The 18,181-nt window shown below is 33.7% G+C and overlaps 1 protein-coding gene across 3 annotated transcripts in view; it reads right to left on the reverse strand.

Annotated features, from left to right (window-relative positions):
• LOC124357529 (proton channel OtopLc-like) overlaps window positions 1-18,181 on the reverse strand; it is a 121,387-nt gene that overhangs the window by 7,489 nt on the left and 95,717 nt on the right. For 2 of the 3 annotated variants that reach the window (XM_046809411.1, XM_046809413.1), the window contains 9 exons: window positions 15,129-15,273; window positions 11,468-11,582; window positions 10,432-10,681; window positions 7,643-7,797; window positions 6,097-6,352; window positions 5,206-5,365; window positions 3,776-3,953; window positions 1,305-1,502; window positions 926-1,213 (listed from right to left, as the gene is read on the reverse strand). In XM_046809411.1, the coding sequence (XP_046665367.1) occupies window positions 926-1,213; window positions 1,305-1,502; window positions 3,776-3,953; window positions 5,206-5,365; window positions 6,097-6,352; window positions 7,643-7,797; window positions 10,432-10,681; window positions 11,468-11,582; window positions 15,129-15,273 (1,745 nt within the window). The remainder of the gene's footprint in view (window positions 1-925; window positions 1,214-1,304; window positions 1,503-3,775; window positions 3,954-5,205; window positions 5,366-6,096; window positions 6,353-7,642; window positions 7,798-10,431; window positions 10,682-11,467; window positions 11,583-15,128; window positions 15,274-18,181) is intronic. The other variant, XM_046809412.1, reaches the window with a different exon arrangement.

An 18,181-nucleotide genomic window follows, 5' to 3' on the forward strand; every position in this document is an offset into this window, starting at 1 on the left:
TTGTGTTTAGTACTATGATACATCCTGTGCAAATGTATAGGTCTCATCAAAGATCAATGATCTGATTTATGGCTGTTCCAGATTCAATTTTATACACTGTATATTTCATTGTTTTGTTACATTAGGAAACTAGCTGAATACTCATGCTTTGCTACAGGATCAAAACATAAACTTGTTTCACTTAATTTGTTATATGCCAACTATTACTGTGTATTATTGGGTACTGCAATTAGTAAGTCTATATTATATTATATTAGTATTAGTATATTATATTTCTAACTGAAATAATGTAGGTTTTCGAAGAAAATAAAATGTAAATAGGTAATATTATTTATGAATTCTAAAATGTATCCCACTGCTATAAAATTACTGGTTACAGTACTTTGTGTTTAGTACTATGGTACATCCTGTGCAGATGTACAGGTTTCATTAAAGATCAAAGATTTGATTTATGGCTGTTATGTAGTTCCTGATTCAATTGTACACTTAATATATTTATTGTATACTTCATAATAGACCTGTTTTGTTACATTATGGAACTAGCTGAATACTTGTGCTTTGCTATAGGGTAAAAACATAAACTCATTTTACTTAGTTTGTTACATGCCAACTATTACTGTGTATTGGATACTACAATTAATAAGTCAGTCATTAATATTTGTAAATTTATCGTGTTAAAACTTTCCTATACAGAAAATTTTATGATCCTTCCATTGGAGAACCACCAGACTGTTAGAAGAGCTTACTCGAGAGCAGGCCCCCACGTATAGCTCACTGTGGGAGAAACATGGACTCCATAAATCCACTCCAGCCATTGTTAAGATAGGATAAAAATAAAATGTCAAAGAAGCAATCACCTTAGATAAACCATTCTATAAAACGTTATCAAACAACCTTGGTTTATAACCAGTATTCCCACACTGACCTGGCGTCCTGGCTTGGTGAGCAGTTGGTGTCGAGTGACGGAAGTACGTCGTAGGGCCTCACCAATGAGACAGCTCTGTGCCGCAGACTGTGCCAGCTGCAGACAGCTCACCACCAGCAGCATGAGGTGTTGGCGTTGCTCGCGACTGTGATGTGCTGACGCTGACGCCACACTGGCACCGACTACCAGTCCGAACACTGAATACAGCTGGACACCGGTCAGAGTGGCGGTGGAGAGCAAGCTGTCTAGTGTTGACGGAACTCGACCGGACAGTGACAACTTCCGTACCTGACGCATACCATTGCTTTATATGCCACTTTCACAATTAAATTAAGTTTAATTATAGTAGTATTTGTTGATAAATGTATTGTATGCCAACCTGAATCAGTCCGAGTACAGTCATGACACAACTGATGGCCAATATCCCAGCCAATGTCCCTGTGATCATCCAGAACAGAGTCTCTGATGGGAAGCCTTCATCGTCCTTCACCACTAAGAAGATGATGATGACAACGATGCCAGCAACCAGACACAGAATGCCCAAGAACAGCCCTTTGCTGGCTCCAGCACAATCAATCTGCATTACATTACAGATCAAACCCAATTTAATTAAACAATATACGTATACATTTTCACTGTAACACTAATAATGAATAAATATCCCTTAAAAAATTCAAGTATAATTTGAAAATAAATGTGCATATGGAAAACAATTGTTCTACTCTAATGACCAAAATAGAAATACATATTTACGTAGACAAAATAAGGGCCTTACGGCCCACTTTTATATTCAACCTCTAATAATAAATATCTACAATATATACAAACACACACATACATGCAACAATCTATTTTTATAATAACCTATAAAACTTTATTCAAAACTGTTTGTAATCTAAAAAAAAACTCCTTAGTATTAAGTTTTTTCAACGTCCATTTCTGTTTATATGAAACACAGACGCGCCTAGTAAGCAGCAGGATCCTGGTTCGTGATAATATGGTTCAGGTCTTCCACAAAACAAGACTAACTCAATTTTCGTATTATGTCTGGTAAGAAATCCCAAGTTTTAGAAGCAGTAGTGGTGAAGGATTTCTTACATGCTTTAGCCCTGTGGTAGGGAATGAATGTAAATGAATAAGAATGCATTGTTCTCACATCTCCTAAAACTGCTAAAACTGAGCCCTATCTAACAGTAACTGACAGGTGATAGAATGAACTGATTCTAAAAGAAAAATAATTCTGCTAAGAGCAGCAGAGTATTGAACATTGAAGCTGCTAAGATGGAACATTGAATGTAATAAGGTGTTACATGTTCATCTTATTTGAGATCCAGGATAACCTCCAAGGAACGTAAAACTAGCAGTATTGTAGTTGACAAACTATTCTCATGCAACACACACTGCCTTCCACGGCTCTGATAAATTCTCACGCAAGGCTAGAATTTTTCGTAAAATGCTTATTTTTGAAGTTTTGTAAAAGTATTTGTACAGGATGGCACAAAAAGAACACGTGTATTTATAATGATACAAGTAAGTTTATTTTAATCACCCAATAATTTTATTAACACCAAAACAATCAGCAAACAAACCAATTTGAGGATTGGGAATGAAGAATTCCAAAACTATTTTATTCAAATAACATCAGAAGTTGGCGTCCTTGCGTGTTCAGATTCAGATTCAGATAATTCTTTATTCATAGGTATTACAGTCAATACATTGAATAGTGTCATTAACTTAAAAGTATTCAACATGTCTTAAAATTAGGCTAATTTTACTTTATTGCATTTATAATTCCTTAAAAGAGTATAATACTTTGATTGTTAGGTAATCCTTAAGTATTTTTTTAAACTTATTGAATGATGGTTCAGCCTTAATATGTTCTGGAATTTTGTTAAAAAATTTAATTCCTGCATACTGAGGTTTCTTGCAAAAAAAATGCCGAAGAATGATGAGTGGGAATGGCAAAATCTTTACTTTGTCTGGTGTTATACATGTGAAAATCACTATTAAATATTTGATCATGATATCTTTGTTTTAAAGATACAATTACTTCGTAAACATAAAGGCCATAAACTGTAAAAATGTTTAATTTTGAAAAGTGTTCTTTAACTGAGGTGTCAATGCTCATTTCAAGTCTCTCTTAAAAGTTCTCCATACCCTTTGTCAAAGTGTCCTGTGCTACAGCAGCAATTTATTCACATATTGCAGACTTCGAATGAACGAGGTACAACAATAAACCTTGAATTCCAAATAACTCCATAAGAAGAAGTCGCACAGCGATAGATCTGGTAAGCCAAAATATGAAAAAACATGATCAGGAAACATTTCTCTAACGGCTTCTATAGATGCATTAATCGTGTGGGCTGTGGCTTAATCCTGTTGAAACGATATATATATATATATATATATATATATATATATATATCTGTTGTGTCAATCCCCAAAGCTTCAAGTCATGGTTGCAAAAATGTGCGTAGAATTTCCACATAACTTGCTGACTTGCTCTTTTGGGATGAGAATTTGTTCTAACATATTTATTAAAAATTGTTACTAAAATAAGGAGGATAGCAAAGAAAAAATATTTACTTAAATAATTGAAATTTGATCTGCCCCAAGGCATCAGGCCATATCCATCTGTAGCACATATAGTTATAAAATTATTTTAACTAAAAACATTTTTATAATCAAAATACTAGTTTTAGTATTTTATAAATGTAGATTCAAAGTTTGGTACAATCATTGTAATTAACTGTATTTTAAGTTTTACTCAAATATAAAAGCAATTTTTTAACTATTCCTAAAAGTAATATTAAATAAGGTATTATTTATTACCATATAAATTAGCAATACCTGAGAGCTAAGATAGTGGGTTTCCAAATCACAGTTAGCTGAGGGTTTACAGTTTCCATTGTTATTATTATTGTTATTGTTGTTGACAAAGGCCTTCTTATGGATGGATTTTTTCTTGTTGACTCTATCTCGCCCAACATTGCGACCCATCACGTATGTCACACCTGCTGCGATTAAGCTGTAAACATTCAACAACATTCAATCAGTTTATTGTTTTAAGACTTTTTACAAGTATTAACAATGTCAGTGTTGTAGCACAACGCCAAGTCTAGATATACTTATAACTATAAATTACAGATTAACTATTACATTTCAACTTCATACTTTTTTATAATTTTATAATTTTTGTATGTTAAGGTGTAAAAATAGTTGGTCTAAAGGGTTTGACCCTGAAATAGTTCTCACAGGTTTCTTTTGAGCAGTTAAAATTTCATTTATTCTACTGCAATTTTCCCATAGTATGAGAACATACCTTAGAATGGACTGGAAGTAGGAAAAATAAGCAGTTCTTACATAGTTTTTAGGAACAAAAAACATAAGACGTCTTAATAAATAAGTTGTTCTTGACAAATTTGAAGCTATATAATCCACATGTATATTCCAACTCAATTTATTATCAAGGAAACCCCTAAAAACTTAAATTTACTAACCAAATCCTCATCATCAACATCCAGTGGACTCAAGCTGAAAAGTATGTTTTTAGTTTTTTCTCTATTTAAAAGAAATCCTTTCGATATAAACCACTATGAAGCATCAGTCACTGTTTTATGAACAATTTCTTTTAGTTGATTTATCATTACATTATGATAAAATTGAGATTTAAAAATTATTATCAATGGAGATAACTCTGCATGCATATGCTGATTATTCACACATAACCACATCAGGATATATACTTCTTGATATAGATACTAAGCTTAATTAAGTGTACAATAATATAGTTGCATATTTTAGCCTAATAACCTGAATCGGTGTTTTGAACCATAATTTCAAATCAGTCAAAGATTTCAAGATTGTTTTAACACATTCGTGATGGCTAAAAGTATCGATCTTTTTCAAATTACAATGCAATTTTGACCAAAAATGATAAATGACCATAACTTTGTTCAAAAAACTTGTTTTGGAGTGATTAATAATGTCTGTGAACATATTTTTAATATTTAAAATGTAACCGGATAATATTCAGAGAGTACTAGAAACCCCACTGCTGAGGTGGGCTTTTCTAATAGACAGCATGACACACCGGTGGGTCACTCCATCCATAAAAGAAGACCCGCGATCCACGAGTGGGTCATACCATAGCAAACGTGTTAGCACTCCTCCAAACAATTTATTCTTATGAGCTTTATATCAGGTAGTATATAAATATTCATGAGACGCAGTGTTAGTAGTAAATATTAAACATAATGCTCCTCACTACTTAAATTTACCTGAACTGGATGATGAAAGGGTAAAGAAAGGGCATGGATGATGTCCACAGCTGACCGAGGGAGTTAGTGTTGAGGCACTGGTGTAGAGCCACCACTTGGTCAATGTGGCTGTCAGAGATGGGTCGGTACACTTGACTAGTGAGAGCACTGGCATTGCCTACTAAATATGGAATCAAATATCAACTAAAATCTCTCCTTGGCAAAATCACAATTGCAAGATCACCTTTGGATAAATAAAATGAAATCACACACAAATATTAGGAAGGGATCGGTCCCTCATGCTGATCTGGATTTCATAGCTTTATGTGGGCATTACTTTCTGTATGGTTTAATAAAAACACAACAACCTCTAGTTTTGCTTGATTTGAAAACAATTATTTATATATCCAATTAAAACATTTATTGAACCATTTGTCACAGTTTAAAAATTGTCACTTTTAAAGAAATTTAGTACTATTTAAAATAAATAGTCTTGAAAGTAAGAAGCTCTTCATGGTTGGTTACATTTGAAATTATTTTACTAGCCATAGTATTATAATTGTCATGTTTTTTTTGTAATGTGATATAGTTTAACAAGAGCAACAAGCAAAAATACTTCATATTTAATGGGCAAGGCTATAATACTGTCATTCAAGTCATTAATGAAAACTGTCAGTTAATATACTGCCAAACAACAAAACAGAGATCACTCAAACGTAATATTACATCAGCTTTTTTCCAAATAATACAAATGCATAAAGTTAGCTTTGTATGTATGAAAACATATGTTTTCAAAAAAATAAATTTAGTACAGTACTTAGATGTAGGGTTTTGTTAATTTACGAACATGGCACCTTTAACATTATTTCATAACAATAAAAATCACAACTTTGAAAAGGATGTTTAACGAACCGTGGCGCAAGTCACGCTGGAACCTAGCAGTATCTGTGACAGAACGAGGAAAACCCTTTAGCTGGAGGGGGGTAGGCACAGCAGCATCGTAGCTGGAGGCACGAGGCACCATTCCGGCTGTCTGCGCCAGGTACACAAAGTACGTCCACTCATTCCCCGACTCCCAGACCACCAGACGAGCCCACAATGCCAGATTTGTTGCTGCCAGATGCATGAAACCAAACCTTGCTACCAGACCAAACCTTTCTACCAGCACCTGCAAGAAAAAAGTTTTTTTTATTACATAATCCTTTCAAATCAGCAATATTTACCATTATCAATAGAAGAAATATTATTTATTTATGGGTAAATGAAGTTAATTAAAGTCTAAGAACAGCATAATAAGAAATAAAATGAAAACAATGGAAATAGGAGGTTATGGATAGAGTTGTAGTATACCCATAATACAGAATCATTACTGCCAAATGTAGGTTGGACGACCCCACATAGTAAATCTAGTGGTCATATAGTTCGACCTCTTGAGCTTCTTATAACTGACATGTCACATTGGAAGAAAGGGAGGCTAGCTCTGTTCCATCCCCTCCCAGAGAAAGATAGCAGGGGATGTTACTTCCTATGTTTGATAAAACCTTTAGCGCTAAGGAAGCCTCACCTACTTCAACAGTCATCCTCCGCAGTAAACTAGATCTGTCTATCAACCCTTTTACTCCAATATCTCAATATTTTATGACACAGAAACCATTTCCATTGTATAAATTTTACTAACCACAACTTTTGTTTTATGACGCATGTACTATTCTCTATGAATATGTAAATAAAGAAATTGTCTATTGTCTATTATGATTAGTGACATGCTACTCCTGCACATCCATGAATTCCCCAGATATAAATAACATGTTAGGTTTGTTTGGAATTACATATAATATAGAAAGTAAACATCATAAATTTTCAGGAAATATTTCACGATGTTTCCTTATGGACACTTTACTGTACAGATTATCAGGGCCGTACTTAGCTTTAGCGGAAAAGATATTCGGCTAGGCCCTGTAATGTCCCATTACACCCCTTCACCCCCCCCCCCATTGTCCCATTGACAACATATTATTATTTTGTTAATGATAGTAAGATTCAGTAGTAAGTCACAAGATTGTGCTATCTCGTCCGTTGACACGGTCCCTTCAAATAAACGTGTGGCAGGACCCGGGCACTGGTAAAATAAACGTGTGGCAGGACCCGGGCACTGGTAAAATAAACGTGTAGCAGGACCCGGGCACTGGTAAAATTATTGGAAAAAACGGTTTTGAGTACGGGCACGCAGATCATTGTTCCTTTTACTGATTATATTACTTATTATTAAGAACTCTGTTACATTATCTTGGTAATTATAATTGTACTTTCTGTCTGCAATTCGTTTTCTTACAAACAAATGTCCTATCAGCTTTGAATGTACTACACTTTAGGGAATTTTCAAAGTTATTAAATTTGGTAATTTGAAAACGAAAACATTATTAATATTCTGATTGTTTAACTACTTTTAATACCACACCTGAGAGTTGACGAACAGGAAATGCATCTGCAGGAACGTGAAGAGACCATGTAGAACAGGGTGAACAAAGACCACATCATTCAGGCAGGAGGCCTCCATCATCGAGTGCATAGCCATTTCCAACCCATTAAACACTAAAGTGCCTAGGCCAAATGCTGTAACAGCCATGGTATCTCTGATTTAGTCTATGACAGTGACTTTATGATTTTAATTAATCTACACATAGTATAAAAACAGCCAGATTTGAATCCCAAGATTTAAATAATCTGATTACCAATTCTTGGATTAAGAATAAGATCATAAATTGTTCAAAAGAATAGAATAGAATAGAATATGATTTATTTTTGAAAATATTACAATAACACATTATATACAATGGTATACACAATGTAATAAATCAATAAAGTAACCTAAACAACCAAATGTATATACAATGTACAAACCTAATGAGCAAACAAATAAAAATTTAACATTCTTGTAAATAAAATTAAAACAAAAACACTCGTAATTAAAAGAAATATTTTCAAAAATAACTAGGGCCTCTAGAGGCAAGTGCCTGTGGAGAGGTTCCTTTTATAACAAAAATCGTTTTCAGCTCAAAGAAAATTTCAACAAAACTTTGATTTTTTTATAAGCTCCTAAAAAAAAATTGATTAAAAGTGTGCTGCTACAATTACAAAGCAAATGAAAATCCACTTAAATAAATTCAAACTAAAATTTACTGTTACCTTCTTTAATTAACTAGGAATCTATGCAGAGAAGAAAATCTAATTTATCAAAACCCAATAACCACTTATTTAATGTTTTTGAAAATAACTTTATATTCTCACAACTAATAATTGAAGAAATTATACTAAACATTTTAGGTCCCAAAAAACAATAACTATTTGAAAAAAATGCTAAGTTAGGCTTTGGAACTGGTATTTCTTAATTTGTTTTTGTAACTATTTTTTAATTCTGGTAAATTGCCACTTATGACATAAAATATTTTTAAAACTTTATAAACAAACATATATTTAAGGGGAAGAATATTTAAATCAACAAAAAGAGGAAAAGATTTCTCCATTCTTCGTTTTCGTTTAATCAACCTTATGAATTTCTTTTGTTGAGTTAGAAGTGGCTTTAGATTTGTTTCATAGGCTCCACCCCAACAAAATATTCCATAGTCAAGCCTACTATTGACTAAAAAGCGAACTAATATAATTGTGTAGAATGTCCAAATTTATAAAACTAATAATCTCCCTGTTTGCTGGGCATAGGATTAAGAGCACATATTTGAAATTATATTTTTAAATTTATGGAACCAATTAGCAGTTACTCGCAGTTTCACACGCAATTTCGTAGGTTTTGCACCTGTATGAGCACTTCTAGTTTGAGTGAATCATACTTCTGACTCCAATGCTGAGTTTGCTTTCCTTCCATGATCAAGAAAATATGTTAAAAAGTGTATTTTTATGGTCATTGTAATTTACTTCAATTTAAATTTTTTTGTTCCATAGTTGGTTTTTCCTCTTTTCCGATCAAGAAAATGTATATACACAGCTCTAAAAAGCCTAATTTTGTCAAAAGACAAGTAATTTAGGTTTCATAACAGTCTTTAAATGTAAATGAAAAGTTAGACTACATTGTCACTTATATCTGCTACTGCTAACTGTCTTTAGTATGTTTTGTCCCATACATGATTATGCCTTGTTTCCCTGTCAAGAAAATCAGTCTATAAATTTATAGTAAATCTTAGATAGTAACATTTTCTCTTAGATATAATACTTAATATTTGATAAAAATGTACAGTTAAAAGTACATTAACAATGAAATAGTAAATAATGCTTTTGTTTCTTTATAAATTGAAAAATATTGTCAATATTTTAGATCAGAGCTGGAATTGGTACATTAGTTCAAAGCACAGTCAAGTAAACTTTCATCTAGCATAGATCTTGCCGAATGCTTTAAAGAGAGTCTTCAGTGACCATCTTGTGTTTTAGGACATGTACTGTATGTACATGCTTAATCGTTGAAATCTAAAAAGTCGTGAAAAGAATGGTTATTCGTTACACATTCTCACTCACTATAAATGTAAACAAATTGAAAATAATAAACAATGTGTACACAGAACAGTTAATTACATTTGGCAGGCTCATTTAATTAATATTACACAACTTAAGAGACCAAGATGGGATTTTTCGCTAATTTAAAGACCAGTGGGCATGGCTCAGAGGGATTTTTGAAATAAGAATAAGCCTATATTCATTCCAAGAACCTTAATAATGTCCATGTAAATTTTCAGAACAATTGGTGAAGTAATGTATGCACAAAACAAAACAAACAAAGGCACTTCACATTTACAATATTATTGGATAAGATTTTCTAAATTCTTTACCATGCAGACTATAATTATTTGTTTTATATTTAAAATTCAATTCCACTCAGTCCTCTCAATAGCACTTGATTACAAAAATATTTTTAAGGGTTTTAAGAATCTGACTTTTTAAAAAGTAAACCTTGTAAATAGCAAATCTGACTTTTTTGAGTAATTTTTTAAAAGAAAAAAATAACTCAGGTGAAGATAAACTTTGGCAATAAAAAAGTTTCCATAAGTCATTTTCAATATTCATATTTGGCCGGTTAACGAAGTAATTTAAGTATATGTGTATTTTTATATATTCTAAAAGTCAGAATACATTGTTATATATTAATCTTAGTCTTTGATTTTACTATAAAGTGAACTGCAATAACTATTGTTCTCTTCAATAATTTGTTAACTATATTGAAAATGTTCTAAAGAAACTTACCTAAAGCACCAATACGGAGATAGAAGCTGGTGCCTGAGGCTTGATGCCTGGAAAGGTGTGCTCGTTTGAGAGATCCAAAGCGAGTGAGTGACAATCCCCCCAGTTCAGCATCAGCGATGACGGAAGTTGTGATGGTCGGCTCAGCATCAGCTTCTTGGTGCATGGAAGCACAGCTGTCCGCCAAAACCCAGATGTAGATGCATATGATGACAGCTATGCTCCCCACATATAGGTAGATCAAGTAGATACCCTGAGACAATCATCATATTTGTATATATACAATCATTATATATGTACAGATTGCTTCTATTTTATCGCCTTTAGCAATTTTCATTGTTAATAAAATATACCTATAACAAGTTTTTGGATATTTTGCAACCGAATGGGTCTTGCTATATTGGGAACCTATGTGTTTGAAAACTTCGTAAAGCTTTAAATTATTCAAGCTACTCAGTTTTTAGTAATGTTATCTTATTTTAATTTTGTACTTTTAAAACGTACCATTAACTAAAGTGATCAGAAGAATTTGTGTTGTACAAGAGTGACTAGTAAGATCTCTTGGGATGGGATGACAACCATGAAAGTAGTTGATTTACGCTGATTAGAGAGAGTTGTTTATGATATGTGATCACTGACTAGCTGTTTTGTTTTCCTGATTTCACTTTTTTAGCTGCAGCAACTGAAAAATCTCTAACAATGTAAATTTTATTATAAGGATTTTATTAATTTTTTGACACTAATATGATATACTGCCTCCTTATAAATGTGCAACTCAGTTTAGCTTACAAGTAATGATTATTGAAATATTTCAGAACCACTGTTTGATCTTGTTAATGTTATAAGATCTTGACATGGTAAAAATCATAATAGCCTAGGAGCCGAGAGCCAATTTGAATTATATAAAAAAGCACACAACTTGGTTTTTCTCAAATTTGATACTAGTGGAATTTCCCTTAAGAAAGAAATAAAGGCTGAACATTTATTAACGATCACGATTAACGATTAACGATTAATTTGATATAATAATGTGGCATACCTGTAACGAAAGTAGCTTGACTGGGTTGTCCATGACTTCTATGAGGGTGAAAGCCACCATCAGTATGACTAGGAGCTTGCCATAGAGCGAGCTCAGCTGAACCCAGAAGTGTCCACTGCAACAACACGGAACCCCAATAAGTATAACTAATCCAAATTTGTATTTTGTCAGTTTTTTATAATCTTGAAGTGTGCTCAAGTTAGAGTAAACAAGATTATAAAATCATGATGTTAATAGTCATGGAACAGTGATAATAGACAACTAATATATTACTTTACTTGAGAAATAGTTCTAAAAATCTTTTACAAGTCACTACGTGTTGAAGACTGTTGAGTGTACACAGTGGTGCATTTACCACTAGGCTCAGTATGCAGGTCCAAAGAGGTCGGAAACTTACAGGTTTATTTTAATATTATAAGTACAAACCTGTACTCATGACACTATTGTTCTAACATTTATTTTCTTTTAAAAAGTTTCAAATTTAATAAAAATATCTTTTATAAGAATTACGATTCTATTATTATTGTTACCTTAGATAGAATCAAGTCACATGTATTTAAGGCGAGAGTACACAAATTTGGGGTCCAAGAAAGTGTAACCCGCAACCATGTTTATGTTTGTTCTTTTTTACTGACTATTTTGTGTGTTCTGAAATGTACTTATCACCCTAAGTTGAAAGAGGATTAAAATATTTGAGGATTGACTTACTGCAAGTCTTTTCACCATACATAATATCGCTGTGAAGCTGCTGGCTCTATTTCAGTCACATATTTGATTGAAACAATTCCAAAAACACACTTAAGACTAGAAGATTTTCAGCACATACATCATCGAACCGATGTTCATGCGAATTGACCACAATCCTTTAAAGAATATAGGCTAGATTTTATAACACTGCTCTAACAGTGGCATTATGCTATGTGTAAACGTTGACAAGCTGATTAGTCTGACTTCTTAGAAATAGAAATAATTTTATAATCCAAACAAGAGTTATGGAATACCACCAAGTCAAGAATAAGAAAATGAGGTCTTAACCATTGATTATAATGTAGAGTTTCCATGAATCAAAGTTGCAACTGGTGCAAGACCATAGATTACAATAAGACCAAATAGATGGGCTATGCCTATCTTGCCAACATTGGGGCAGGTGAAGCCAGGTCCGCCATGTTGTCGTGGGATAGAAACTCAAAACTACGCTCCGATTAGTGTAAAAATTCAGTTCTCCCGTTTCAATCAACTCGTGATTTACCCTACTTAGAATAAAGAAAATACTTTGAAACTTTGTATGAGTGAAGTCAATAAGCTATGGATGCCTGTGGTATCATTCAAATGTTCAAAAAAATTAGTTTTGCAATTTAAATATAATTAAATAAAGTCGAGAATTATGTTTACATTTTAAAACTTGACATAAAAAAGTTAGTCGGCTGCTACTTTTGCCGTTTTTTGGTCAGGCAAGTTTAAAAACGGTGGAAAATGTTGTTGAATAGTTGAAGTTTTCAGAACATATTTTCTTTTTTAATTAGCTCTTATGGTTTGGCCAGAAAGTTATTGTTTGTGAGCCGTTAGTTTTACGAGTGCCGCGACCGCTTGGAGCTCAACGCTCCGTGCCGGGCCATCTGTTTCCTCGTATCGTACATTATAGCATATTATAAAAAGTGAGTAGAATACCCTTTATTTGTACTTGTTTACAGTAATTACTTCAAATAAAATCACATAAGTTATGTAATTAAGGAAGGAATTCAATCTGAGTCAATACTCTAAACTAAGAATAACTAAGAGTTTATTTGCTATTTATTTTTTGCATATATACTATAATATGAGCAAAGTTTGTATATGCGGGTAAATTATTAGATGAGGGAAACATGACTTTAAACCTTATAATCCTTCAGCTCAAAATATCCCAAAATACAATATCTAAAGTTTATGTTTACATATTGTAACAAAGTGTATAAAGGTTTAATAAAATATTTTGTTAAGTCTGTAAACATTTATTATACAATTAGTAAGGCAATAAGTAAGATTTATAGATGAATTATAATAAAGTACCTATGGAAAATTACTTAAATGTACAATAAAATATAGTTTCAACTCAGTTAATTAATTGTAACTAATCTGTAATACTCAGTTGAGAAGAGGAGGAAGTTTTAAGTCATATATTATAAATGTTAGTTTATTGACCTTCGTTTATTGACACTTTATCAAACAGTCCGAATTCTGAGAAATTGATCCTGAAGGAACAATCTTCTGGTTGAAAGTTTAATTTTTCCTTTTTATTGAAGCATCCAAAAGCAACACATGACATAGGCATTGTGTGTTTGTGAAGACAACATCATCCACAACATAAACAAGTTAAACAAGACTAAACAACAAGATGTTTAGCAACACGCCGGAAGCACACGCGTCAGTAAGCAGAGTGTATAGCAGGTCACTACAGTAAGCTCGACAAGGGCGAAGTGAAGAGCGGGGGTGCAAGTCGACGCTCCTCAGTAGGGTGACTCACGCCCGCGCCGCCATATTGTTGAGTATTAGCCGCTCCGCAGTGGCTTCACCTGCGAGCACCCGATGTCCTATCTATTGGTCTTATTGTAATCTATGTGCAAGACCTACATTCCACAGAAACTAGGAGTAGGCTGGTGCTAACAAGTGCAATAGCAAGCCTAAGCGGCCAGAACCTCTGCTAACTTGGCACCTGTTATGAGGTTACCAAGTCTAATGAGGAAGATAAACTACATTCCATTTAAGTGATCAGTTAAACTGTTGAGATACAAGGTCATGGTTAGGTAGCTATTCCATATTGTCTTCAGATTAAAAATATAAAATATAACTATATAATTCTGCGCCAATACGAACCTATGCATAATCTTTGTTTGACCTCATTTAGTTTTGTGAGATAAATCTAAACTAATCTTAATGGTTGGCAAAAATGAAAATTGAAGACAACAGAAACTACTTTGATGACAAAATTTAATGTTCCAATATTAATTAAATTACACTGTTATTTCTATGACTATTTTGTTGCGTAATTTTGGTATAGAAGCTTATCTTCGTGGTCCTTTTCAGTGATACTTAACTATTATATTTACAAGATTAAAGAGGAAATATTCCAAACATGTCATGGAAGATTTTATTGAAAAACTTTTGATTTCTCATTAAAAATCTGCAACTCTAGTGTTTAGCTATGGAGAAGGTTATTTTCCAGTTATCAAAATATACTATGAGAATTATACAAACTTTAATGAACACTTGAAATCTGTATGATCTGAGAAACCCCACTCGGTCCTTCTTAAAACCGTATCACTGTCTGCCTGTTTGTTTGAGCGGTAACTATTGGTAGAAGGTCCTATAGACTTGAAACTTGGTACATAGGTTCCTCTTTCTCCAAGAAAGAACTCTATTTATTTTGAGATCAAACGGCCAAAAGCCAGCAAAGTTGCTCTTGAGCAAATGGTATATAGTTATTTGCTGGGCCATGTTGGTTATAATTCATGGATAAAGTTGTATAAATTATGTATACTATTTATGTATGAAACGAGAATAAAGGTCAAAGGGCAGCAGAGTTGCCCTCATAGTCAATTCGGTAAAGCCTTTCTTTCTATACGTGTTTTCTGTTTTTGCGATATTACTGAATGAACTAGTGTTATATGATGAAACTTTGACTCACAAAGGCTCCTTGTGCTCGAGCATGTCGTTGTGGGAGGGGGAGAGCAGGCCGAGGAGACGACCCGGCCTCAACTTGTCCCGCGTGGGCTTGAGGGAGGGCGGCTCAGGCACCGCGTTCAGACTGTCCCTCTCCGTCTCATGGTACACTGCAACAATGGAAAATTATCAGTGAGGGCTGGGCGTTAAGGAGAGGTGTATGTATTACACAGGGTGAGAAAGGCATGGGCTTGATGGAGGGAAGAGATGTCAGTGAGGGCAGGACGGTAGAGAGGTTTATGTAGGTACTACACAGGGTGAGAAAGGTGTGGGCTTGAGGGAGGGAAGAGATATCAGTGAGGGCAGGACGGTAGAGAGGTTTATGTACAACACAGGGTGAGAAAGGTGTGGACATGAGGGAGGTCAGCTCGGGTGCCGCGTTCAGACTCTCCGTCTCATGGTACACTGCAACAATGGTGAGTTATCGATGACGGGCGGGCGGTAGAGAGGGTGTAATATACTAATTAGTGTGATATAGTGGCTGTAGTTATAGTAAGGTTACAGTAAACATTGACGAGTTCCACATTGTCTTATAAACAAAGTTAAAACATGGAAAAATATTCAAAAACATAAAAAACTTTGAAATATTTTGTTAGTTTTGTCCAGAGTTATTTGTATCACCCCAACTAATAAAAGTATTGTAATAGATCTTGATTAAATATACAGATTGAAATGGGTAGTTTGTACAAACTGAAAAATTATTGTAATATTTTTAGGAATACAGGCTTCCAGTTACATTTGTAAAACAAACCATTTTTCTCGAGGACAATAATACTCATACACTCAGCCAGACTTGATCAAACTAGAGTGTATCAGTCAGTTACGTTATAATACAGAGACTGCTTGTTGCTACAGGATAATCAACCAACTAATTGGAAGTGGCTAGTTAGGCTTTGCTCCGGTTTATGTACGTAGATCTTGTCAGTCATTACATATCAGCATCTTAGGAATTATTTAAATGTATAACAGAGCAGATGAGATTTTTGGAGAAAATGAGGATTAACGGAAACTTTTTCCCTACTTTCATACTTAGTTTTGAGTACCTAACACATTACAAAGCAACGCCCTATAGACCGGATTTTGGAGATGTATGGAGATTTATAATATGAAAATGGTTTTTTACTCAAAACAAATCTGTGACAAAAGGTGCATTTGATTATGTGCCAATACAAACCGTACAAAGTGCCTCCCAAATGGGCCTGGAGAATTCTTTTGATTGTTATTATTCTAGTTATTAAGCTTCTTTCTTGTTAACTTAAATTGCATTATCAAGGTGTTATCATTTGAAATAGGCTTGGTCCAATCAACTTTGTATAATTTTTCCCTAAGGTTTTATTATAATATACAATTATTATTACTTAAATTTCATTACTTAAATTCCTAAATATTAATTTAAAACAACATCAAACTTTTTTATTGTTTCCAAACAAGTAAACACACACACACACACACACACACACACACACACACACACACACACACACACACACACACACACACACACACACACACACACACACACACACACATATGATACTTTGTAAACATAACGGTTGGATTATGTTGAGTTATTATATGTAAATACAACGTACAGTTTTATAAAAATTTATAAGATTTATAAAAACTGTGTTCGTCATATGGAGCAAAAACGTGTTTCGGCGAATCGTAAACGATTGCGCACCGAATGCATCCATTATTGTTCCTAGTGTTGAAAACTACTATTATTCACTATCAAAACTCACGGTGGTCTTAATATTTCATAGACAAATAAGAAGAGCAACGCGTCGCTTAAGCGGTCTTCGCGTCTATTTCCAGCACAACGATAGCACTGTTTTCTATAAGTAAAAGTGTTAATCTCGTTGCACTTAACGCTACAGAGCTCACATCCATCAGTCTTGTGGCTAACGAGACCTGTCGCCTGATATAAAACCATCGCTTATGATACCTAACGGAAGAAACAAGTTTGCGGGTAATAGTCAATGAAGATAGGCTATTACTGTAATTGAAGGTGGTAATTCAATGTTTACATGCACGACACTTGCACACCATGCAGGTATTATGAGATATAGGGCATCGAGGCAGTAAAGATTGATGAGGAAAGATTACTTACAATTAATTCCCTCTGTGAAGGGGGGGGGGAGGGGTACAAAACAGGCTTCAGTATTTTTCCAGACTAACAAGAGAGCGTAATGTCCAATGATTCAAGGGATAACTTGCAAAAATATACGGTGTGGGTAAAAAGTTAGGAAACATCTACCGTAACTATTATTGTTAATTTCGAAAATTCAATACTCAAAGTGCTTTACTTGCTGATAGGGTGCTTCTTAAAAGTTTATGCTATATAAAATGTTGGGCGATTTCAAGGTTCAATATTAATATTATTTCAGTTGTAATTTTATAGAGAATACAGCTTATGGTGTGTGGTTTACTACATTATGTTCTATTGATTAAGTTCATTAAAACTACATGCATATTGACCTAGACTTGCGTATAAAATTCTCAAGACACTGGCCACGGGCTGTTCCCCCAATGTAAGCGTGTGATCGTTATTGTACAAAGTAGTTAATATAGCCATATTGTGCAAAGTTTGAAGACTATCTGCTATGGTTTAAACAATTTTAAGATGGTTCCAAATATTTTACTCACCCTAAATATAAAGTGATAAAACCTTCTTTAAAAGACTGAAAAGAAAGTCGAAAGTCCTTAAAAACTACGTGCATGTTTATCGGTTCGTCGCCTGTTTTTCGGTTTCGTATTCTATATTCATAACATAGTTCGGAATCAATTAAAATTACTATTAAAATCTGGTCTTTAGACAGGTTTCGCATGAAACAAGTTTTATGAGGTTGACACAGTTCTGTTTACTTGGTTATAAACATCGAGTATCGTAATAAAGATAGCAGGAATTTGAAGATTGCATACGCAAATCTAACGAGATTACGCGCGAGTCGGCAGTAATACAGAACTACCTATGATGTAATACATTATTTATTTAGATACAATATTGGAGATAATAAC

Source organism: Homalodisca vitripennis, chromosome 3 (assembly GCF_021130785.1).
Source record: "Homalodisca vitripennis isolate AUS2020 chromosome 3, UT_GWSS_2.1, whole genome shotgun sequence".
NCBI lineage: Eukaryota > Metazoa > Arthropoda > Insecta > Hemiptera > Cicadellidae > Homalodisca > Homalodisca vitripennis.